The following is a 24,604-nucleotide window of genomic DNA, read 5'->3' as shown; positions in this document are numbered from 1 at the left end:
GAGACTTGCAGAGGCAGAAACGCAGCTCTTCACTTTCTTTCCTGGTCTTTTCTCCCTTTTGTAAGCTCTGTGGAAAGATTCAGGATAGCGCTTTATTCAGCATGTTTTCCAGTGAAATAGCATTCATCCATGGGAAAGAGAAGGACTGAGAAAATCCGACATCTCTTGATCACTGGGACAGAATATGGAAATGTCACTGGTTTTCTTCTCTCACTTAAATATGTGTGAATCCAAAGAGAAAACTTTTTTCAAACTAATGCACGGGTCAGGAAAAGAAGAAACAAACATCGAGGCCAAAATCAGGTAAAACTGAAGATGTTTATGTCAACCTTGTCTTTAAGAAGCATGATTGATGAATATCTGTGAGCTGTTACTTTTTAAATACTTCTTTGAAAATATATTGAATGGAGTGCTGAAAATGACAGGGGAAACTTTTTTATTTTTATTTTAAAATTATTCTAATGTCATTTCATGTTTTGGAATGTGAGCAATTTTAACCACACTAAGCGTTAAAGTAATAATGAAATATAATCTCAGATACATATCTGTTGTTGAAGTAAAGAAAATCGTCTGTGGTGCACTCTGTGCTAAGTTCTCTATTTACTATGTAACCAAGATATAAGTAAAGGAGACGTATTCCTGAGTGGCGTGCGTGTGATTATCAACTCCAAATTTATTTCGCAGGTTAAATAAGGCTTCTGGGACATCAGAATTGTCCTGAATGTATTATTGCTTTTACAGAGCTAAAGAAAAAAGGAATAGACTAAGTCTTCTCCTACAGAGGCCTGACTTCCATGGAGAGACTCACACCAGTAGATCTGCCCTGTTGGCCAAAGAAACAAGGTGAGGAACTTGCCAGGGTAGTTGTTTTATTCTCTTGATGAAGGGAAAAAAATAAGAATCAATATGCTACCGGAAATTGCATAGTAACATGAAAATAGTTTAGCATTTCCTTAACTTAAAACAGTAGCCTTATGTATTTAGCTTACAACTGCTCTCAGTTTTAATATGTTGAGTTAAAGTTATAAAAACATTTTATTCTCTTCTTTATCAATGTCTCAAAATATATCTTTTCATGCTCCTTTTAAGACTCACTAAAAATTATGCATTAGAGAAGAAGAAAGAAAGAAGGAAAAAACAGCACATTGTGGTTACAAATTCAAGGAAGTTTCTTTTTTTAAATAAAGCACTTTGAAAGATACTGTTTATAGTTTCTTATTTGATATATATGCTCTTTCTCTCTCAACCTGGTTTTTCTCTTTCTCTTATTTTTGGACTTTTAACTTAATACACGATTACTTTTATTTAAAAGCTCAAACAATTTTGACATTTTGGTGAACCCTAAAATATTTCATTGTTTAATGGGGAAAATGCAAAAGAAGCTTTGAGCACTAATGGAGATTCCTCTGTTTGACTTGGGCGTGTTTAGGCCCTGTCAGTGAAAAGCACAGACTGCAGTCACAGCAGCCGGATCAGAGACAAACTTTTTGATCATCGATCATCAAACATTTTCTTTTCTGTGCAGAGTCTCCTCTGAAGAAGCACTGAAATGGGCTGAATCATTTGACAAACTGCTTTCTCATAGAGGTCAGTGGGACTTTCCTCAAACCCTCACTCCTTTATAAAATAAGAAGCAGATACCTGCATCAGTAAAATGCAAATAATCATCAGATTTGTATAGCCTAGGAATTGGCAGTAATATGGATTCTAGTCAACAGGGATAACTGAGGAACAGCTAGGTGACTAAAATGTGTTTTTAATTTTCTTACTTGTTCGGAATTACAAATTATTCCTATCTTAATGTTCTAGTTACAAACTATATCATTTAAATTTTATTTTTCATTTTGAGCTTCGTGACATTTTATGAGAATTAGGTTTATTAAATGAGTTTTAAATATATCATCTACATTATTTTATACTTAATAATTAAAGAAAAACTTTGGCAGACATTTTAGGGAAGCTTCACAAAGAAAGCTTGGTAAGAAAATTCCTATGAATTCCTACACTTGTTCTAAGTAAGATTGATTTTGAAAATTATTTCTTTCACTTATTGATATTATTACTAAATTATAGTATTTCTTCCATCAATTTTCTCCCTACAAACACTTCCATGTACATAGGCAGCCTTCATTCCTCCTTTTTTCAATTTCATACCCTATTTTTTATTAGTTTTTGTTATATGCATACATATAGAACTATTTCTAAGGCAGAATCTTAGAGAGGTTGAATCAGGACTGTATTAATGGAGAGCCTTGTGTGTTAGTGGGGGGATAAAGCAGCATCAGAACAGACTGGCTTCTTCAGCAAGTAAAGGGGTCAGGGGCAAGCAACCAGGTTTTGTGCTTTCTTGTCTATTTCCAGTACCAAGCAGATAAACTTTGTTTTTTTTTTGTTTGTTTGTTTGTTTTTTTTTATGAAATCAGTTCATTATTTACTTTAAGTTTCAAACTCAATAATTTCTACTTTATATTTGGTAGCAAAACACACTTTATTTATTTGCATTTTTACTTAATTATTTCAGCTGTGAAAGTAAAATTTTATCACGGCCAGATATATACTCAGGAGTCCTCATCACAGCTTTTTTTTTTGTTCACTCATTAATACTATGTCTTCAGGGCTTCTCCAAAGAACATTCTAAGAACATGCCAGGTAACCACCTTACACCTAACCATGGCAAAACCCAGTGGCCTTACCACCCTGGGGTGTATACTAGTTGAAATACATTTCATACCTAGGGAGTTTAAAATGGAATACCAGGAATTCTGCAACTTTCTCCAGCAGAAAGAAGCAATTTCCCTTGTATTTCCTCATTTTCTGGTATAAGCATGATACCAAACAATTTCCTTGTTTATTGAGAAGATTTAAAATGCCTTCTTCTGTGCCAGACACAATATCAGACCCCTATAATCCAAGTACTATGGATTTGAGAGCAGGAGGCTCAAATTTAAGATCTGTATTGTTTACAGTCAGTCTGGGTCACATAATACCCTGATCCAAATTATTAAAAATAATGATATTTTTAATGATATTTTTAATTTTTAATATGCAATGATACATATATATGCATATATACATATACATATATAAAACGTATTATTAAGCATCACCCTGTTATATGTATAGAACATACAAATATAAATTTACAATATAATAATATAATAAAATAATACAATATAACAATACAATATAAATTTATACTCAAGCACTAACCTGTAATGTTTTGTCTGTGTTCATCTTGTATATTCTACTCTCAATTTCTATTAGTGTATAGTTACCACAACTCTTGTCTTCTACCTCTATGAGATAAACTTGTTTCTAATCCATGCGAAGCCTCTGTTTTTATACTTGAATTTTTCAACATCTTCCCATTTAACCTATATTGCTCTGGATTCGTCCTATTTGTGGGGATATTCCATTATAAAATGAATATCACATTTTCTTACCCATTCATCTGTTGATGGATACCTGAGTTAATTTTATACCTTAAGCATTGTGTGTGTGTGTGTGTGTGTTTACTGTCAATACTTTACTTGACGCATATTAAAATTTTCTTCATAATTCCAACTTATGAAATCTTTCCTCCATTATGCTCCTCACCTGCATTGGCTTCCAGCTACTATAACTGTAAACGTATTATTTTTCCATTTCTCCAATCAATAGGTTCAAAATGTATTAAATGGCATGATGAATTAAAAAATAATAAATAGTGCCAATTATACAAATAGAAATGACTTCTAAAATAAATTAAGGCAATTATAACATTTAAACAATCTTCTTTGTTTTCAGTAGACAACAAATAAATTAATAAAATAAATTAGACAACAAAGAGGAATAGGATTTCAGTTAAAAATGACGTTTAAACTGGATTTATTATTCTAAATCACAAGTTGTAATTTAACAATTTCATCATATTCTCATCATTAAAAGTGCAAAAATTCTAAGGACAAGGATTAGTCCTCATTCTGTAATTCTGTAATTCGGTCTGTAATTCCTACTTACAAGTACCGAAAACCAAATGTGTTAAGTCAGACACTGTTGGTTTTTTCCCCTAGTGGTGGAAATATTAACAAGATGCAAACTATCCACAAGTTCAAAAAAGTAGTGTGAATTTTAAAAAGTCATCATTCATATACCGGAATATTAAAATCAGCTCTTATGATCAAAATCCTAATTAATTATAATAAATTCACAAATTATGCTACTGATATTACTTTATTTATTCAATTATTTTCCATTGCAAAGATAATTGTAACACTGTGAAGCTTCAAATAATTACCTAAAATATTATAGGTTACAGTATCAGAATGAGTTAATTTCTCATAATAATGCTGGGAAAAAATACATGTGCCCATACATTTCAAGAAAGACCCTCATCCTTCAAATTTTATATAATTTCTCTTGGATTAAATGGGTTGATTGCTCAACTATTACTAGTGTATTGAAATATTAAATTTAGTCAAACAGGAAACTAAGTTACATATCAAACAAGGTGCAGTGGCAATCTGAATGCAGGGTTTCATAAAATGAGCTATTCTGAAAACCCACCTAGACTATCTAGAAGTATTAGCCTTACCAATAGAATCAGAGGATCGGCAGCTTTGTAGTTACAGAGGATAAATGAAAATTCAATGCTGGACAAAATTAAAGTGAAGATCCAAGCAGGCAGGAAGTCTAGGCTTAAACTTTACATTGCCTGACTGATTGGGAGAATTTAAAATAATGTATTTCTTTACAGAAACATGGTACCTAAAATGGGGAGAGTAAATAAAAAATGACAGTTAAGACTCACTAAAACAGAAAAGTCCCCGGATTTTTCTGTATTCACCCTGTATAAAAGGTGTTTAGATAAGTGTCTTTAAAAACATTCTCTATGTTTGTTTATTGTATTATTTATGCATATGAGTGTTTTGCCTGGATGCAAATGTGTATACCATATGTGTAAGAACAGAGCTTCCTGTTCCCTGGGACTGGAGGTAAAGATGATGGGGAGCCTCCATGTGGGTGCTGGGAAATGAACCTGGGTCCTGTGCAAGAGCTGCCATTTTTCTGAACTGTTGAGCCAAGCCTACAGATCAGCCTTCATGACTTCCTTTTTCATAGTGTAATCTTAAAAACTGAAATCCATAGAGAAGTTAAATCCAATGAAATGTGCATATTATAAGGATTTTTAATTAATATATCAAAATAGTTTAATTTTACTACTCATATTATTGTAAAGCGTTATTTGTACAAAATATTAAATACAAAAAGCAAAAACACAGTGTGTGAGCATAAAAACCTTCCAAAAATACAAATGTGCTCTAAAATAAATTTCGATTTAAATGAGCTCATTATTAAATTGTAAATTTTAACGCAACAGAATCCAACAAATATTTTTGTCCCTTATTTTTTCTATAATAATATTCAGATATATTTATTCTAAATCTTTGTATATTGGAAATTTCTCTGACATTTAAAAGTGAATCACAGAAAACTATATTTTAAGCTAATGTATTTAGTAACTTACAAATGCTTTTTAGTAAATCAAAATGTCTTCACATATCAAAAAATTCTATGTCAGTGCAGCTGACATTCACAGTCATTAATTTCAAATTACTTTAACAATCTTTATAGAAGTGAAACTTACTAGTATGAATATGAATATTGTATATGAAATCATACAAGTTAGATATTATGCATCTATATTATGCATACATAATTTTAGAGAAAGCCAATAATTTTATACAATACAAAGTGCAAAATTTTCAGATAACAGTGAACAAAACACGGAAAATTCAATTTGAAGGCAAACTTTGGGAGAATATTTTGTTGGAAAGTTACCTCTGATGGTAACTGACCAGAAAGATAGAAACTCAACAATTGACTGCCCGTAAGAATCTTTCAAATAAAAATTATATCCTGAGTGTAGAATGATGTGGGAAGGAATTTGGTGATCTTGCTGAGATAGTGATTGTGGATGTATAAGGTAGGGTGGGAAGGTGAAGCAGAGAAGGACAAGCCAACAGTATCTGGGTTTTCTCTGTATTAATTAGAAGATAACGTAACAGGTTAGAGACTAGTGGAAGTAAAGCCTTCTGAGAAGTTTTACAGAGTTTCATAGTCCCATATCTAGACTGTGTAAGTGACCATGTGCAAACTGACAGAGGAGTGTCTGCGAGAGGAGTCCGTCAAGTATAAAATACTTCACTGCTTATTTTAATATGCAGCCTTTTCCTAGCCACTGCAGATACCCACAATATGCTTAATTCTTTTCATAATGATTAGTTTATTGGACACATCCATACCTATGGTTGTTTTGCTGAAGACTATTTGTAATTTGGAAAGATAAAACCAGATCGAGTGTCCCTCCTTGGATTTAAAAGATGAACTGAAGAAAATGTATAAAATGTTAGTTTCAGACTTTGAGTAGTAGCAGCAGCAAGGAAACTGATGCTCCACTTTAAGGGAAAGAAATAAGTATTACTTCTTATAGTTTTTCACATCATTCTTTGACATTCTACTTCTACCATTTTTTTTGTAGTATAGGGGGCTCTAGCGTTCCAGAAAGTTAACTTTCTACTCAAGATGACCATTAATCAGTAGTTTCATAATCTATCTAAATGATAGAATTTTTAAAAATTCAGCTTCAATTTAAAATGCGGGACACTCTTAAATCGTTATTGTAAAGAAAATTGTTCATTCTACTGCAGCTCAGACCTATTAACTCACATGTTGGAGGAGAAAGGATTCGTTCTGATCCTTAGGATTTTATAGTACGCCTAAGTTTCCTGCTTCTGGGTTCCTTGACTTGTTTTATATGGTTTCTTGGCATCTGAAAAATGTTACAACAGATGTAACATTTGATGTTGAATTTAGAAACAGAATTATAAGCATTTCATGTTTGTATGACACATGGAGCCTGCGTCTTCCAGTGTGAATTCTGGTTTCAGGTTCCCTCTTGCTATCCTCACCACTTCCACTTGTGGCGGGCTCCCTGAGACCGTTCTGCCTCTCAGCGAGAAGTGGTCCCCTTGTGGTCTAACCTAACAGAGCCATCCAGAGTAAGAGGAACAAGATGCTCAAGGTTCCCAACTTTGCCTGCATACAGTTTTTAAATGCATCTTAAATTTCAAACGAATCGGTGCTTCCCTCGCTTTCTTCACTTCTTCTCCTGGGTTACGATTTATTTGTCACTCGTATATTATGCCACCCAAAGTCATTCACTTGAATGACCACGTCATGAGCTCTCATAGCACACCAGGCAGCACTTTCTTTGATATTCTCTATCAATTTTGAGTATTTCTACCAGCTCGGGACTAATCACTGGGATAGAGTTCTGTGCATTGTAACAGAGAAGAGCAGCAGCTAACAGAACAGAACTTCTTTCTTTGTGCTCTTGGGAATGACTGTATGTGAAAATGGTTACCTTTTTTCTAGAAAACTTCTGCTTAAAGATAGTGCAAGCTGACTCCTCACGCTACTCAAAACAGAACAAAGTAACTCTTGGGTTATCTTTTTTTAATTCCTTGGTAGACATATGTCTATTCTGTCAGCTGATCTATTTATCAACTATTAATCTTTGTCTTTATGGTCACTACTGATGAAAGTCATTTAATAATATATAAAATAAGCCTGAGCTCAGTCTCCCATGCTCTCTTTTTTTAAAAAGGGGAAGTCAAGTGTCTAACACCCACTTTATAAATATATAGGGTTTAATCTTGTATGATTTTTACAGAATATATATAACAGCAAAAGGAGTAACAGTGCTTCAAGTCCTTAGTGATTCTTTGCAATCAAGTCCTTAGAACTTCTGTTATAAATAATATTACTGAATTTGAGTGTCTAGCACAGACCTCAAGTTCATACTATGTGACTCTCAAGACAGATCCAAGATTTTTTCATTGAATAACAATTTTGGATATATTACCTAAGAATGCTTCCCTTTAGCTATAATTTAAAAATTGTCGTTGCAATTAGAACTACTAATATGAAAGGTAATGGCTCTGTTGTGAAATGAAGACAGTTACTGATTAACTAATATTGTCCGTGCTTTAAGTATGCACTCTATGTTTCTACATGACAAATGAAAAAGTGATTGGAAAAAACATTACCCATTTACTGAAGTTAGAATAACTACTTGAAAAACAGACTGACAAACATTTGGGTTTCTTTCCCTTATTTCCAAATTACATAAGACTACAATAGAAAATTTTATTAGTTCAATATAATAGGTTCTTGATTTTTACCAACTTTGCTTCCACTTGTATTTAAATTATGAGAAGAATAAGGAAGGACAAGAAATAAACACTTGTTTAGTACATAAAGAAACAGATAAGAAATGTGAAATAAACAGAATAAGCCCACTTTTTAATCACTATAGAGAGTACAATTCCTTATGACTTTTCTATAGGTTTTATAAATAAAAATTATCTGGAAATGTTCTCAAAAAATCTATTTGGGCTTGACTCTAATTATTTTCTAATACATATTTGAAAAGTTTCAATAGAAAATAAGAATTTTGTGAGAAAAATACAAAAGACCCTGAATGATCTGGCAATACTCATTAGAGACAAATATATATGACCACTACTCTAAGAATCATGTCTAAGAAAAATGGAAGGAAATATGGCGTAAAATCAACTACTTTCCGTTGTACCAAACATCAGTTACCAGGCTATAAAGATGTTTTCTTCATTCATTTGTTGGTTTGCTGCTTCACTGGTTTTCTTTTAATTCTGAGCAGAGGTTGGGGGTAAAGGCCCACAGCTCATTCTAGCTTTTTAATTCTTGGGCCATAAATTTCATAGTGTTTTCCCTTTTGTAGGCAGAGATATGCCGTACATCTTGAATTCAGTTTTAACTAAGAAGTTATAACATTTTGCCATCTTATTTTCTTTCAAGTTTACAACAGAAGATAAAGACCATGCAAAGTGCAGCCAGAGACTAGGCCAGAAGGCTGTGGTTTTTGTCATACAAATACAAAAAGAAGAATTTTTCCCTCTGTTGCTGACCAAAGTCTATTTAAACTATTTTTAAAGTTATCACCTTGCTATTCTCTAGCATTGGGTGTATTGAGAAAAGGTTGCATTTTTCTTTCTACTTATTAAAGGAAGAAATCTTTTTTGCATCATAGTAGTAACAGGAAACCTAACATTCAGAGAAGAAAAGAATGAAAGCGAGACTGCATGAAGAACACTCATGGCAGTGGGTCCAACATTGCAGCCAACTGCAGGAAAAGCAGGGCTGTTTGATGGCTGGTTCTGTTACTTCATTTTGACAGCGACTAGGGCTTAAAAATATTACGGCCAGATATCCATCAATTTTGCTATGGAAACTTGTATATTTTCCTATACTTAGACATAATTCACCATTCATAAAAATTTGTCTAAAACTGAGTCCATTTATTTTTTTTTTGCCAACAGAACATTGCTCAGGGTGAGAAATGAAGGTGTAAAACAATATATTGACTGATCTAGCAAAGGAAAGGGAGCAACTAAGTGCCACTCATTGGACCCTGTTGGCTGCTTCTCTGTGGTTAGCTTAGGGATCCATCCAGAAAACCCTGACTTCTCGGCCTGTAATGGGAGTTGTGTTTAAGCTGAAAAGTCTCAAAACCTGTAAGGAACACATATATATGCCTTCTGTATTCATGTACAAGTTGGTTGAAGTCTCAAGTGTTATCACAAGGTATTTTAGCCTACCCTTTTATTTCTTTCTTTATTAATATGCAATTACCAAGATGTGGTATTTAGGGTCTCTTTGCTACAAAAAAAGCAGAACCTCGCCTGCCCAGTGAAATCTCCGTGGAAAGCACAGTGGAAGGAACTTAGGCTACATTTTTTCTTTTCTTTTATTGGATGTTTTTAAATTTACATTTTAATTGGTATTCCCTTTCCCAGTTTCCCCTCCAGAAACCCGCTATACCATACCTTTCCCCCTGGTTCCATGAGGGTACTCCCTCACCCACCCATTCCCACCCTCCCACTTCCCCACGCTGACATTGCCCTAGACCGGGGCATCTAGCCTTCACAGGACCAAGGGCCTCTCCTCCCATTAATGTCCACCAAGGGCATCCTCTGCTACATGTGTGGCTGGAGCCATAGGTCTATCACTGTGTACTCTTCGTATGATAGTTTAGTCCCTGAGAGTTCTGGGAGGTCTGCTTGGTTGATATTGTCATACTTACGGGGTTGCAAAACCCTTCAGCTCCTTCAGTCCTCCCTCTAACTCCTCCTCCATTGTGTTATCATTGCTCTAATATTTAATGATGTGGATGTTTCCCAGGACATTTTATGACTGGATGCTTCCTATATATTAGAAAGATTGATAACACTCTAATCTAATGTCATAATATTCCATACGAATACAGACAAATTCTGTGTGATGGACTGATAAATGACAGTACATAAAGCATAATTTGGGGGTTTACTTGACTATTTTGTAATTCCAAACAATTATCTTTTGCCTTTTATATTCTGTTTAGCTTTGGTTTTATCAATCTCATGTGTTTTAGAGAAACTATTTCTTTTTTATATTTATTCATTTATTTTAATTTTTTGTTAGACATGTTTCTTTACAATTTCAAACGTTATTCCCCTTCATGGTTTCCTGTCCATAAACCCCCATTTCCTCCCCTCCCTCTACCCCATTAGGCTATTCCCTTTATATATCCCCATTATTGACCCCCCGATATTCCCATGTACTGGGGGGTCCAACCTTGGCAGGACCAAGGGTTTCCCCATTCCCTGGGGCCCCAAAAAGCCTATTCTCTGCTACATATGCATTTGGAGCCCTGGGTCAGTCCATGTATACTCTTTCAGTGGCGGTTTAGTCCCTGGAAGCTCTGGTTGGTTGGCATTGTTGTTCTCATGGTTTGCAAGCTCCTTCAACTCTTTCAATACTTCCTCTAATTACCCCCAAGGGGGTCCTGTTCTCAGTTCAGTGGTTTGCCGCTAGCATTGACCTCTGTATTGGACATGCTCTGGATGTGTCTGTCAGGAGAGATCTATATCTGGTCCCTTTCAGCATGCATTTTTTAGCTTCATCAATCTTATCTAGTTTTGGTGGCTGTATATATATATGGGCCACATGTGGGTCAGGCTCTGAATGGCCATTCCTTGAGTAGCTGCTCTAAACTTGGCTTCCATATCCCCTCCTATGGATATTTATTCCCTTTTAAGGAGTGGGAACATCCACATTTTGGTTATCCTTCTTCTTGAGCTTCCTGTAATCTGTGGATTGAATCTTGGGTAATTTGAGCTTTTTGGCTAATATCAATTTATCAATGACTGCATACCAAGTGTGTTTTTCTGTGACTGACTAACCTCATTCAGGATGCTATTATCTAGATCATTCCATTTGCCTATGAATTTCATGAAGTCATTGTTTCTGATAGCTGAGTAGTACTCCATTGTGTAGATGTACCATATTTTTTGAAGGGCATCTGGGTTCTTTCCAGCTTCTGGCTATTATGAATAAGGCTGCTATGAATATAGTGGAGCATGTGTCTTTGTTTTATGTTAGAGCATATTTTGGGTATATGCCCAAGAGAGGTATAGCTGGGTCCTCAGGTAGTGGAATGTCCAATTTTCTGAGGAACCTCCAGACTGATTTCCAGAGTGGTTGTACCAGTTTGCAATCCCATCAACGGTGGAGGAGTGTTCCTCTTTCTCCACATCCTTGCCAGCATTTGCTTTCACCTGAGTTTTTATTTTAGTCATTCTGACTGGTGTGAGGTGAAAACTCAGGGTTGTTTTGATTTGCATTTCCCTGATGACTAAGGATGTTCAACATTTCTTTATGTGCTTTTTGGCCATTCGACAATCCTCAGGTAAGAATGTTTGTTTAGCTCTGTACCCCATTTTTAGTAGGGTTATTTGGCTCCCTGGAGTCTAACTTCTTCAGTTCTTTATATATTTTGGATATTAGCCCTCTATCAGATGTAGAACTGGTAAAGATCTTTTCCCAACCTGTTGGTTGCTGTTTTGTCCTAACCACAGTGTCCTTCGCCTTACAGAAACTTTGCAGTTTTATGAGGTCCTTGAAGAATTTGTCGATTCTTGATTTTAGAGCATGAGCCATTGGTGTTTTGTTCAGGAAATTCTCCCCAGTGCCCATGTGTTCGAGACTATTCTCCACTTTTTCTTCTATTAGTTTGAGTGTATCTGGTTTGATGTGGAGGTCCTTGATCCACTTGGACTTAAGCTTTGTACAGGGTGATAAGAATGGATCGATCTGCATTCTTCTACATGCTGACCTCCAGTTGAACCAACACCATTTGCTAAAAATGCTATCTTTCTTCCATTGGATGGTTTTAGCTACTTTGTCAAAAATCAAGTGACCATAGGTGTGTGGGTTCATTTCTGGGTCTTCAATTCTGTTGCACTGATCTATCTGCCTCTCCTTGTACCAATACCATGCAGTTTTTATCACTATTGTTCTGTAATACTGCTTGAAGTCAGGGATGGTGATTCCCCCAGAAGTTCTTTTATTGTTGAGTATAGCTTTGGCTATCTGAGGTTTTTTGTTATTCCAAATGAATTTGCAAATTGCTCTTTCTATATCTATAAAGAATTGAGTAGGAATTTTGATGGGTATTGCACTGAATCTATAGATTGCCTTTGGCAAAATGGCCATCTTTACTATATTAATCCTGCCAATTCATGAGCATGGAAGATCTTTCCATCTTCTGAGATCTTCCTCGATTTCTTTCTTCAGAGACTTGAAGTTTTTGTCATAGAGATCTCTCACTTGCTTGGTTAAAGTCACACCAAGATATTTTATATTATTTGGGACTATTGTGAATGGTGTCATTTCCTTAATTTATTTCTCAGCCTTCTTATCCTTTGAGTAGAGGAAAGCTACTGATTTCTTTGAGTTAATTTTATATCCCAACACTTTGCTGAAGTTGTTTATCAGGTTAAGATCACTTAAATATATACCTGCAAATAGTGATATTTTGATTTCTTCCATTCCAATTTGTATTCCTTTGATCTCCTTTCACTGTCTGATTGCTCTGGCTAAGAATTTGAGTACTATATTGAATGAGTAGGGAGGGAGTGGGCAGCCTTGTCTATTCCCTGATTTTAGTGGAATTGCTTCAAGTTTCTCTCCATTTAGTTTGATGTTAGCTACTAGTTTCCTGTATATTGCTTTTACTATGTTTAGGTATGGGCCTTGAATTCCTGATCTTTCCAGGACTTATATCATGAAGGGGTGTTGAATTTTTTCAAATGCTTTCTTGATCATGTGGTTCTTATTTTGGAGTTTGTTTATATAGTGGATTACATTGATGGATTTTCATATATTAAACCATCTCTGCATCCCTGGGATGAAGCCTACTTGATCATCATGGATGATCATTTTGATGTGTTCTTGGATTCGGTTTGTGTGTTTCTCTGACTTCTCAGGAGTATTCACACTTCTGAGGGTCCAGCTCTCTCCCCCACAGGATTTGGGTGCAGGGAGCTGTTTGGCTGGTTCAGTTCGGTCCTGGGCACAGACCAGAACCATAGGTACTAGCGGCTGTTCCTATATCCCTGTGTCCAGAGGCACTGTGCAGTTTCCCCTTGGACCAGGGATATGGGTCGAGGTGTGCAGAGGTGGCAAGCTGTCCTGAGGTCTCAAGATGTCTCGAGAAACTATTTCTTAATTTCACATTCAAACATGAACACTAATAAAGATATAAACATAAAAGGATACTATCTTATGGAGTCCCAACCTTCGAGAAAGAACTATAGGCAATTAAGAACTATTGAGAGTACAAGAAATAGTTTTTCCAAGGAAGATTCTCTTCATGGCTCAATAATACCAGTGGTCAGTGCTAAAATCAAAGACATACAAGTAGCATTATACTGATTGAACAGGTTAGGTTGTATTTGTATATTGAGGCATATATGTCAACAGCTGAAGTAAAAGAGTCCATAAAACCTAGAGAGATAAATGGAATATACATATAAGAGTTTGAAAGGAAGAAAAAGGAGACATAAAGTAGTTTATTTTAATTTCAAAATGTAAATAAGTAAATTTAAAAAGTCTTTCTTCCTCTTCCAGCTCTGCCTCTGTATGTGTGTGTGTGTGTGTGTGTGTGTGTGTGTGTGTGTGTGTGTATGTGTATGTGTGTAAAGGTATCTGAGGAGACTGGAGGCATCAGACCACTAGTTATAGGTTATGGTAAGCCATGTAATATGAGTACTAGAAATCACACCCAGGTACATTTCAAGAACAGTGCATACTCTTCTGCACCATATATCCAGCCTTTTCAGTATCTTATAAAATGTAATAGGTCTAATATTTTATTAAAAATATTATCATGGGGTTGGGGATTTAGCTCAGTGGTAGAGCGCTTGCCTAGCAAGCACAAGGCCCTGGGTTCGGTCCCCAGCTCCGAAAAAAAAAAATATTATCTGTAACTGAAATTGTCTTTAGTTTTAGTGCAATATCTATGTTAATTTTGGGAAAACTTCATATATGCATACAGACACTTTGATCTGAGCAGCTTACATAGGATCTTTGTGTCTGAGAACTACCCAATACACTAATTATCTGCATTTTGACCAGTGTTAGTTTCTACATTAACTGACATCCACTGCAAAAGGAAATTTCTCTGATGATGTCTAATGGTTGTGCCTATTTAGGAACATAAAGTTAAGAACAGAGTAGTCTGATCTTATGTGCATTTAGGAAAATAACAGAAGTAATTCTTGGAGACTGTGAGCTCTGCTGCCATCCATTCTTGAAAAGAATACCATGCATATTTTTCTGTACTGTGTGCTTTACATCCAATGTTATCGAAGTGTTTACCTCCATGGTATGCATGCCACTCTTGAATCCATGGCATACCTTGCCATGTCAGTCATTGCTCCATTTCACAATGTTCACAATTGGGTAGTGCTATTTATGACTGTCTTCTCTGAGTAAGAGGGAGGGAGGAAAGGAGGGAGAGAGGGAAGGAGAGAGGGAGGGAGGGAAGGAGGGAGGGAGAGAGGAATACATTCTCTCTCCTTAGTGTGCATGACTCTCTCTCTCTCTCTCTCTCTCTCTCTCTCTCTCTCTCTCTCTCTCTCTCTCTCTCTCTCCTGCCCACAGAGACCTACATTTGTTTTTCCCCTTCATTTCCTCTGTATTTACTACCATTTCTATGCCCTTAATGTTGTTCTTTCCTTTACTACCGATGGGCACTAGTTGACACTAAGATCTACATAAGATTGTGAATATGAAGTGTTTGTCTTTCTAGGTCTTGGTTACCTCACTCAGTGAAGTGTTTTCAGATTCCATTCATTTATTGAAATGTTCATAATTTGAGTTTTTTGTTATAGCTAAATAATTCCATTTTGAACTGATATCATATTTTTATCTCTTTGTAATTATGCTTATAGATATACGGTTTCCATGTACTAACTATTGCAGATAGGGAAACTATAAACAGGGATGAACATTTGTTTTTATAATTGGAAAAGTCATTTGGATATGTGATGAGGAATATAAAGCTGTGTCATATGATAAATGCATTCAGGGTTTTGGCCAAAACTGATTTCCATAGTAGCAATGCAATTTGTATTCTCACCAACAGCAAATAAATATTCCTTTTCATTATATCCTTGCCAATATTTGCTATCTTATGACTTATAAATCATAGGCATTTTGACTGGGGTAATACACAATCTAGACCCAGTTTTATTTTGTATTTTTCTCATGGTCAGTGTTGGTGAATAGCTCACTATTAACTCAGATGTTTGTCTCCTTGCTTAGGTTTGTGTGTGTGTGTGTGTGTGTGTGTGTGTGTGTGTGTGTGTGTGTGTGTGTGTTCTCTGTGTATGCTTACAACAAACCCTTGTCAGATGTATGGATGGCAAGATTTCCCAACTCTTAATTCAGCCAACAGTTTTCATGCCATGTTCTCTCCAATTCTACTGGTCCTATTTCCCTGGTGACTTAAATCTCATCACAAAATTCTTACCTGAGCCTAAATCCTAAAGTATACACCCTACTCTTTCCTCTGGAATTTCCATGTCTAACAGTGAGAGATTTGACGACTTTAATTGATATTTTGTCATCTTTAGAAAGGGTTTAACTTTCATTCTTCTTATATGAAGATATCCAATTCCTCAGCACCATTTGATAAAGGTGCTCTCTTTTCTTCTGTACACAATTTTATAATTTTTTTCAGAATTCAGGTAATTATTGACTCACTTATTTGCACCTGTCCTCCATCCTATTCAATTGGTCAATGCTTTTCATATTAGTATAGCCTACTGGTATAATTTAAATCATGCCTGGTGATGCATCCATCCATTCTTTCATTGTTCAGGGTTCTTTTGCTTATCCAGGGTCATTTTGTGGTTCCCATATTAATTTTAAGATTGTTTTTATTTTAAATCCTCTGAAGAATTGTACTGGGATTTTGATGGAAATTGCATTGAGTTATAGATTGCTCTGAGAATTGTGGCTGTTTTCACAATATAAATCATATCAATCCATAAATATCTCCTTCTTCTTCAATTTATTTGCTTGGAATATTGAAGTTTTGATTGCATAGGTCTTTTATTTTCTTTGTTGGGTTTATTCCAACATGTGCTCAGGCTACTGTGAATGAAATTGATTCTGTGAAATGTTTTTTATTATGTTTACCTTAGTCATATCGGAGGGATTTGGTTAGGGCAAATATATCATCTATGATTTTGATAAAAGTCTTTATCAGCTGCCTCATTGGATGAAGAAAACAATCATGGTGTGTGAATGCTTGGCTTAGTCCTTAAACTTAGTTTTCACTTACTTTCTTAACAATTTTCACATCTATGTTCATTAAGCTCATTTTTTATATCTATGCTCCATGTTTTCTTGGTTTTCAAATGGATCTGTCTTTATGTGGGTTCCCATCAATCTGACTTTTTCTTGGTTCATATGCCTCTTTCTTTATATGGTTTCTTTATATCTAAGTAGTATTTGATTCATAAAAGGAATTTGGAAGTACTCCTTCCTCCTGTATTTTATAGAATAGTTTGAGTGATATTGGTGTTAGTTACCTAAAGAATTTTGGGTTGAACCTACCTTGTCTAGGCTTTCTTTAGTTTGGAAGTAATAGCTACTTCTATCTCATTGATGGCCAATGATGTGTTTAAATAATTCACATTTTTTTAAAATTTTGCTATGAAACATGCCTTTAGAAGTTTATCCATTTCTTTAGATTTTACAATTTATTGAAATGTGTTTTTAATATGTTTGCATGATTCCCCATGTTTTCTTAGCATCTCTGGTATTATTTTCCTGTGGATCATTTTCTCTGTCTTTTAGTAATTTGAGTAAGAATTTTCAATTTTACTTATCTTTAAAAAAAAAGCCAACTCTTGGTTTTATTGATTTTTATTAGCTTTAATTCAAATGAAATAATTTTGCTGCAACATTTATTATTTTTCGTTATGCATTACTTTTGTAATTAGTTTGTTCTTGTTTTTTGCTTGTTTGCTTTTTGTTTTGATGCCTGAAAATTTAGCATCTGGTTGTTTATATAATATCGCATTCATATTTTTAAATCTACATACTTAGAGCTATAAGCTTCCTTTTAGAATTGTCTTCATTGCCCCCTGGCTTCCCAGAGATATCAACTTAATACAGAATACAAACCCTTAGACCAAGGCTGAATGAGGCAACCTGGTAGAATAAAAAAGGCCCCCAAACAAGGCAAAAATGTTAGAACTACCCTTACACTAATAGTTAGGAGTTCAAAACATACCCCAAGCTAAGCACCCATAACATCTACAGATGGCTTATATAAGTTTTAAAATCTAAGTATTCAACCATGTGATCCTCTTAACTCCACCTGATTCAGATATCCTACTTACTAAAAAGGTGACCATGAAAATGTTATATTGGGTAATAAGGTAGGACAGAAAAGAGACAGAAAGATACAGAAATCATAAATGATGATGTGGAGCTAACTGTACTATTCATTTTAATTCTGTGATAGTTTTCTCTTCTTTTATCATAGAAAAGTACATATCAATTTTCTCTTAAACTGAAAGTATTTTTTGTTCTCAAATGTTATTGTTTCTCCTCCCTCTATTTCTCTCAGTCCTGCCCCTTTCACAGCTTTTCTGTCTTTTATAAAAAAACAAAAACAAAAACAAAAAAATAGGCTTCTAAAGGTTAATAATGAAATAAAATAAAAATAAAGCAAACACATAGATGTTGGATAAAAACAAACAAATAGAAGTAAAATGGCTCAAGAAAAGACCCAAGAAATATCAGAGGCAGAGACTTAGTCATATACACACTCATAAAATCCATAAAACAAGAAGCCATAATACATATACAAAATACCTAGAAGGTAACAAGAAAAGAAATAAAGATAAAAGAAATAAAACTTATACAAAAAGACCTAGAAGGTAAAAAGAAAAAATTAAAATAAAAAATACAACTTAAAAAGAAAAAAATCTGTGATATTATCATGAAACAAGGGACTTCCATGGACACCATTGAGTCTGTTTTTGTTGTTTGTCTTCTGCTGGGCATGTAGCCTATCCTTAAAAGTGGATTATTTTAGCAATGTGGTGGTGGTGGGAGTACATGCCTATCAATGCCAGCCTCCTGTATAGACCAAGTTTTAGGACATCCAGGGCTACACAGAGAAACTGTCTCAGAAAAATGAAACAAACAAAATAAAAATAACACACACACTCTCTCTCTCTCTCTCTCTCTCTCTCTCTCTCTCTCTCTCTCTCTCTCATGAAAAAAAGGGGGAAAAACCGCAAACGAAGAACAAATAGTGGCTTGTTTTCCCAGAGAGACTTCCTTGGAGAGATTAAATATCCATTTGCAAATAGTTATTCATTGGAGGTATCTTCTGGGTTAAGAATGGGGACATGTACCTACTTCTCCATTTAGCTCTAGACCCGATCTAAATAAAAACCATATAGGTTCATTGTATGCTGCCTCTGTCAGATATTATGCGCAACAATTCCGTTGGTTTAGAGGGTCTTACTTTTTTGGTGTCCTCCATCCCCTTTTGCTCTTGGACTCTTTTTAATTCCTCGCAACTAGGTTCTCTTACTCCCTGGGTAGACAGATTTGATGATGACATCCCATTTAGATCCTACCATTTAGGGCTGTCCATAGTTAGAACTGGAAGTGTTTCTTTGGTGGATAGATAGGAAAAGAAGGCCATGTAGAACTATGAATTGTAGAGACGATGGAAAGAGAATTTGAGGGTTTCTAGTACAAGAGACATGATTTTGGTAATGGGCAAAATGGAATACAAAAGAAATGTTTCACAAGTCTATACTAAAATTCCTCGTGCTCTTAGAGAGACATGAATAGAAGAGATGTAAATTAAAGTAGGCAGTATGGCCCTTTTTACATTTAGTGTTAAAGATTTAGATCTAAGTGTGATATAGCCTTATTTTATAGAAATTATATCCTCCTTTCTTCGCTGAAAAAGTTACTTTATATAAAGTGCCCACATTTACTGTGTAAATGTGTGGAGCCTTGTTGAATTAGAAGATTTTAGCTTTGGTGTTACTATTTTTATATGCTTTAATATCAAGTATGGCATCTTCCCAGCGTGATTGTTTCATACTAACTTAATATTATCTATTTTTGGTAGATGGAGTAGATGCATTTACCAGATTTCTTAAAACTGAATTCAGTGAAGAAAACATTGAATTTTGGGTTGCCTGTGAAGACTTCAAGAAATGCACGGAACCTCAACAACTCATCCTAAAAGCAAAATCAATATATGAGAAATTCATTAAAAATGATGCCCCTAAAGAGGTACTGTGACAAATGGAAATACATAGAACACCTTGACACCTTCATAGGGTCTGCTTTGACCAAAGTGGACTCTTCATTCATTCCATCGGGGAGCTCAAGACTTCACATTTAAAGCAAAACTGTTTAATTGCAGGGTCCTACTATTAACGGAGTATGATTATGGATTAAAGTATATAGTCGCTATCAGAGACAGATGAAGAGTGATCAGTGCTGCAGCATTTTGATTCTTTCTCTAATCTGTATTAACTGTATTAGCAGAAACAACTACTTATTAGAATCTAAATATCCCTGAAACTGTTAAAACAAACAAGCATAAAGCAAAAATCCTGCCATGCTTTATAAGGTTAAAGTGAGCCAGCTGCATGGCTTAGTTGGTTAAAAGTGCTTATCTCCAAACCTAAGAACTTAAGTTCGATGCCTAGTCTTAACATGTTGGAAAAGGAACCATCTCCCCAAAGTTCTTCTCTGATCCTCACACTATGTCCCCAAAATAGCAAATACGATTTTAAAATAAGATTATCGTATACAGCCATGTAAGGGTTTTGTTTGTCCAAAGAAATTATTTCATCAGTCTGGGATAGGCTAAAAGGAGAAAATAAATAGATAAAAGATGTTACTCTAATTTGACAATGCTTCAATTGTTCTTTCCATTGATTACAAACTAAACGGGTTGATCTCGTGGTACACTTGGTAAATGGACTAGGAGTTTAGCTATTGCTAGACTGTCATAAAATATTAAATGGTTTGATATTTCTGTTCTGTACCCAATAAATTCCATTTCTAGGGTAGAAAAGATGCTATCTCACTAGTTAACTACAAATTAATACTATTGTACTAGCTTTCCTTCAGTAACTAAGCGTATTCAATTTGAAAAACAAAAAGAAAATGTTTTTTCTCACCTATTAGAGGACATTGGGTCCTGTTGCTTGGGGTACTGTAGCAAACGTATTTGTAAAGGCAGAGAGGCATGGCAGAAGAACTTGCTCTTTTTTTATGCCTGGTAGTAGAGATAGGAAAACATGGAAAGAAAGGATATGGAAACAGAGGGAGAGAGATCAGAATCCCAGAATCCACTCAGTGTAGCAATTCAGTAACCTATGCTCTTTGCACTATGTTCAAAGATTCCATCACGATCCAATAGACCCACAGGGCGGCAACTAAACCTCGATTGTGTGACTTTCTATGAAATCTTTAAAGCGGAAGCTACTATATAGTCTGTAATGCAATGTTCTCTATGTGGCTATGGTGCTCTAAGAAAGTTTAGTTTAGTTATGTAAAACTATAACAGATTACATGGCCACTCAGATGTAGAAAACAGGATATATACCCAAAAATATAATATTAGTACCAGATACATCAGTTGGGGCATGAGAACAAAATTATAGGTATTGTTGTGTTTAAGACAGAATCATATGTTGGCACAGTTTTGATTGTAGAAAAAAATAACATGATGAAGAAATCAGGAGCCTGAACAGAAAGCTCTTATTGATGTCACGATGACGCCCCAAGCATCTCATTCTCTATAACTTAAACACTTTAAGTTCTGAGATGTTAGTTTCCCACTGTGAAAATGAGTGAGTTGATTAATGATCATATGAGATGCATTATTCAGTGGTACTGAGTTAGAATAAGTACACTACTAACAAAGAGAGAGAGGAGTCAGGGAAATACCAGCCTAGATACAATGTTGGATCACTGAGCGCTAGGAGGAAATACCAAGCAGTCCACACTTTCCCCCTTCCAACATTTAAAGAGTCTGAGATAGTTCTCAAAGGTGTTGTAGTAAATATCCTATAATTATTCCTTTTTCTGGTTTATGCAGGTTAACCTTGATTTTCATACTAAAGAAGTAATTACTAAGAGCATCGCCCAGCCCACTCTCCACAGTTTTGATGCAGCACAAAGCAGAGTGTGTCAGCTCATGGAACACGACAGTTATAAACGCTTTCTGAAATCCGAGATCTACTTACATTTGATAGAGGGAAGACCTCAGAGACCAACAAATCTTAGGAGGCGATCGCGATCCTTTACCTACAATGAGTTCCAAGACGTAAAATCAGATGTTGCCATTTGGTTATGAGTAAAAGTCATTTTTTTTCTTTTGATAATACATGTGTACATCTGCTTCTAAAAATATAGCATGTGTATAGTACGAAATGATTTCACTTTTAAAATACACCAGGCAGAAGTATTTTAAATGTAAGAACCTTTATATTATACTAAAATAATTCATCGTCTATTTTCCCATATATTTGATGAAAATCATATCTTCTATATTATTCATAATAAAAATCTTTATTTCTACAATAGATGTCAGTAAGAAGAAGCTTTGTAAATTGTTAAAGTAAAATGAAAACTCTGCAGTAATGTCACGTCTAGTTTGGATTATATTTCTAAGCAAAAACAATGTATTTAGATAAGTATATAAATACAGATGATATTTGACATCATGAAGGATTGGGGCATACAGAGACGACCCATCTCTTTTATAACAGGGAAGGATGGATATTTATTGTTGCATACTCATTCTGACTCCAGATTAGCTGTTGGTCACTTCCATTTTTAAGCAAGCCAAAAGATGTGTTATAAAGATGTATTTCTCTCTACATATTAAATGGGACTGTCTTAACCCAGGTATGTATCTGAGACTTCACTCTGCAGTCAGATGTACCCTGAGGAACAATTCCCCATTAGAGAGAGCAACACTCCTGTTCACACCCGCATGCTCATGCTAATGATCTCCAATATCTGCAGAGTGGGCCACCTTCTATCTCAATAAGTGACTGAGCCACATTAAAATAACACCAATCAGTGCTTGAATGATGATGATGATGGCATACTTCCACACAAGCATTTATGTCTCACATTTGGAATTTTAAAGTTGGTGTAGAAGTCCAAACAGATAGTGAAAAGTAAAATCCACAAATTTGACAACATTGACATCATCCAACCCTGTTCTCTCATTACGTTCTTTCAATTCTTGCCTAATACTATATTATACAGTAAGGTTATACTAATAAATAAACTCTATTTTACAGAAATGTTTAATTGCAATGTGTTATGCAGTCTATAAATGTTTGTATTAAAGATGATATGCTTTCAAATTAATAAATGCTCTTGTCTTCATAGAAGTGTATAACAAATTTAACATCTATCATAATAAAGTGTTAAAACTTAACAATTAAGTTTATTTCATAAGGTATCTCTCAATAGCTCCGATTCTTTTTTTTTATATTTTTTTTATTAACTTGAGTATTTCTTATATACATTTCAAGTGTTATTCCCTTTCCCGGTATCCGGGCAAACATCCCCCTCCCCCCTCCCCTTCCATATGGGTGTTCCCCTCCCAACCCTCCCCCCATTGCCGCCCTCCCCCCACCAGTCTAGTTCACTGGGGGTTCAGTCTTAGCAGGACCCAGGGCTTCCCCTTCCACTGGTGCTCTTACTAGGATATGCATTGCTACCTAATAGCTCCGATTCTTATCTTAGAATGACATTGAGATATAACATCTTATTTATCTATTCTGTCATTGGTATTGCAGTTAATAATTTATGCTTTTTAAAATATGGGAACCAATTGCAAAACGGAATTTTTCTCAGGTTTATTTATATTTCTTATTGGAACATGTATTTTCCATAGAATACAATTGTTTTATATACTGAATTAAGATGATACATGCTTTCTAATCTGCTTATGGAATTTTTGGTCTGATTTTACTAGTATTGTTGTTTAACACACACACACACACACACACAATCAGAATTTACCAAGTGACAGTCACAGCGTCAGTTTAGCTCCTGAGCATCTAGTAATCTGACCTCTAGGCTGGGAGTTGCAGCATCTAGAGTAGTTCTTGAACAGCTGTTACTATTAGGGGGCCACAGACTGGTGATTATTCAAAGTACAAGGCAGGACGCCTCAGTATACTCATTCTTGCTCCTGGGCCTGAAAAGTTTCTGGAAAAGTGCTGGTCCCTTTTGTAGGATGAAAGTTTAGAAACACTGTTTCTACTGTCAATGAAGAAATTAGCTATAGAAGTAACAACAAAGCAACTTGCTGGCAAGAGTGGAATGACCAAAAAGCAACAGGAAAAACTTTCTACAAAACACTTCTTAAAACTCTAGAGTCAAACAAAATGGTGCTCCTCACAATGGGGTAGTCCTCCTTGTTAAGAGGAAAAGTCTTCTGTAAGGCTCCCTACTTAGGTAATGCTAACCTGTGGCAAATTGACATGAAAAGCAACTATAAAAATGTGCTACATTTAAAAAAAATAAGACAATGTTCGTGTTAAATATTAAGTTCACTGTGCAAAATACCCAACAGACACAATGTAACTATAGGAAATATTTTGTTTGGCTCATGGCGTCAGTCCATAGTCCTTTACTCCATGGACCTCAAGCCTGTTATGAGGCAAAACCATTTAACCTCCATGGTGATTGGAGCATGGGACAGAATCTATGACCAAAATGTTGGACTGGAGTCAGAGAGCAAGAAAGGAGACCAATTGATCTTAAAGCCATGCCTCTAGTGGCCCTTTTTTTCCACAATAACTCCTCTCCCCAAAAAGCATCAGCAGCTGGGGACTAAGCAGTCATGACTGTGTGAAGAACACTTCATATTCAAACAATAGCATTTTAAGTTAAATTATAAAACATTTCATGACCTGTGTTGAAATCCAGTATGTCTGGGTTTCAAAGGCTTTGCAATCTCAATGGATACAATACAGAAAAATAAATAAAGCAATGCTTAGACAAATGGAAGAAAACATTATAGCCAGCATTGAGCTCTGGATGAGTTAATGGCAATGAGCAAAAACTGACATGGGACAGACCACAGAAGTTCCAGTCTGCAGTGTCT

The 24,604-nt window shown here is 35.2% G+C and overlaps 1 protein-coding gene across 2 annotated transcripts; it reads left to right on the top strand.

The window, feature by feature from the left end:
- Rgs18 (regulator of G-protein signaling 18) lies at positions 1 to 22,924 on the top strand. Of its 2 annotated transcripts, none has more exons than XM_087580165.1 (5): positions 1 to 303; positions 685 to 843; positions 1,526 to 1,587; positions 19,580 to 19,746; positions 21,569 to 22,924. In XM_087580165.1, the coding sequence occupies exons 2-5, from the start codon at positions 722 to 724 to the stop codon at positions 21,824 to 21,826; spliced, it is 609 nt and encodes a 202-aa protein (XP_087436291.1). In that variant the 5' UTR covers positions 1 to 303; positions 685 to 721; the 3' UTR covers positions 21,827 to 22,924.
- Positions 22,925 to 24,604: the final 1,680 nt, after the last annotated feature.

The sequence above is a fragment of the Rattus norvegicus genome, chromosome 13 (assembly GCF_021556685.1).
Source record: "Rattus norvegicus strain SHRSP/BbbUtx chromosome 13, alternate assembly SHRSP_T2T, whole genome shotgun sequence".
Taxonomy (NCBI): Eukaryota; Metazoa; Chordata; class Mammalia; order Rodentia; family Muridae; genus Rattus; species Rattus norvegicus.
Note: the sequence above shows the minus strand (reverse complement) of the source record. Positions and strands in the feature narration are given on the sequence as shown.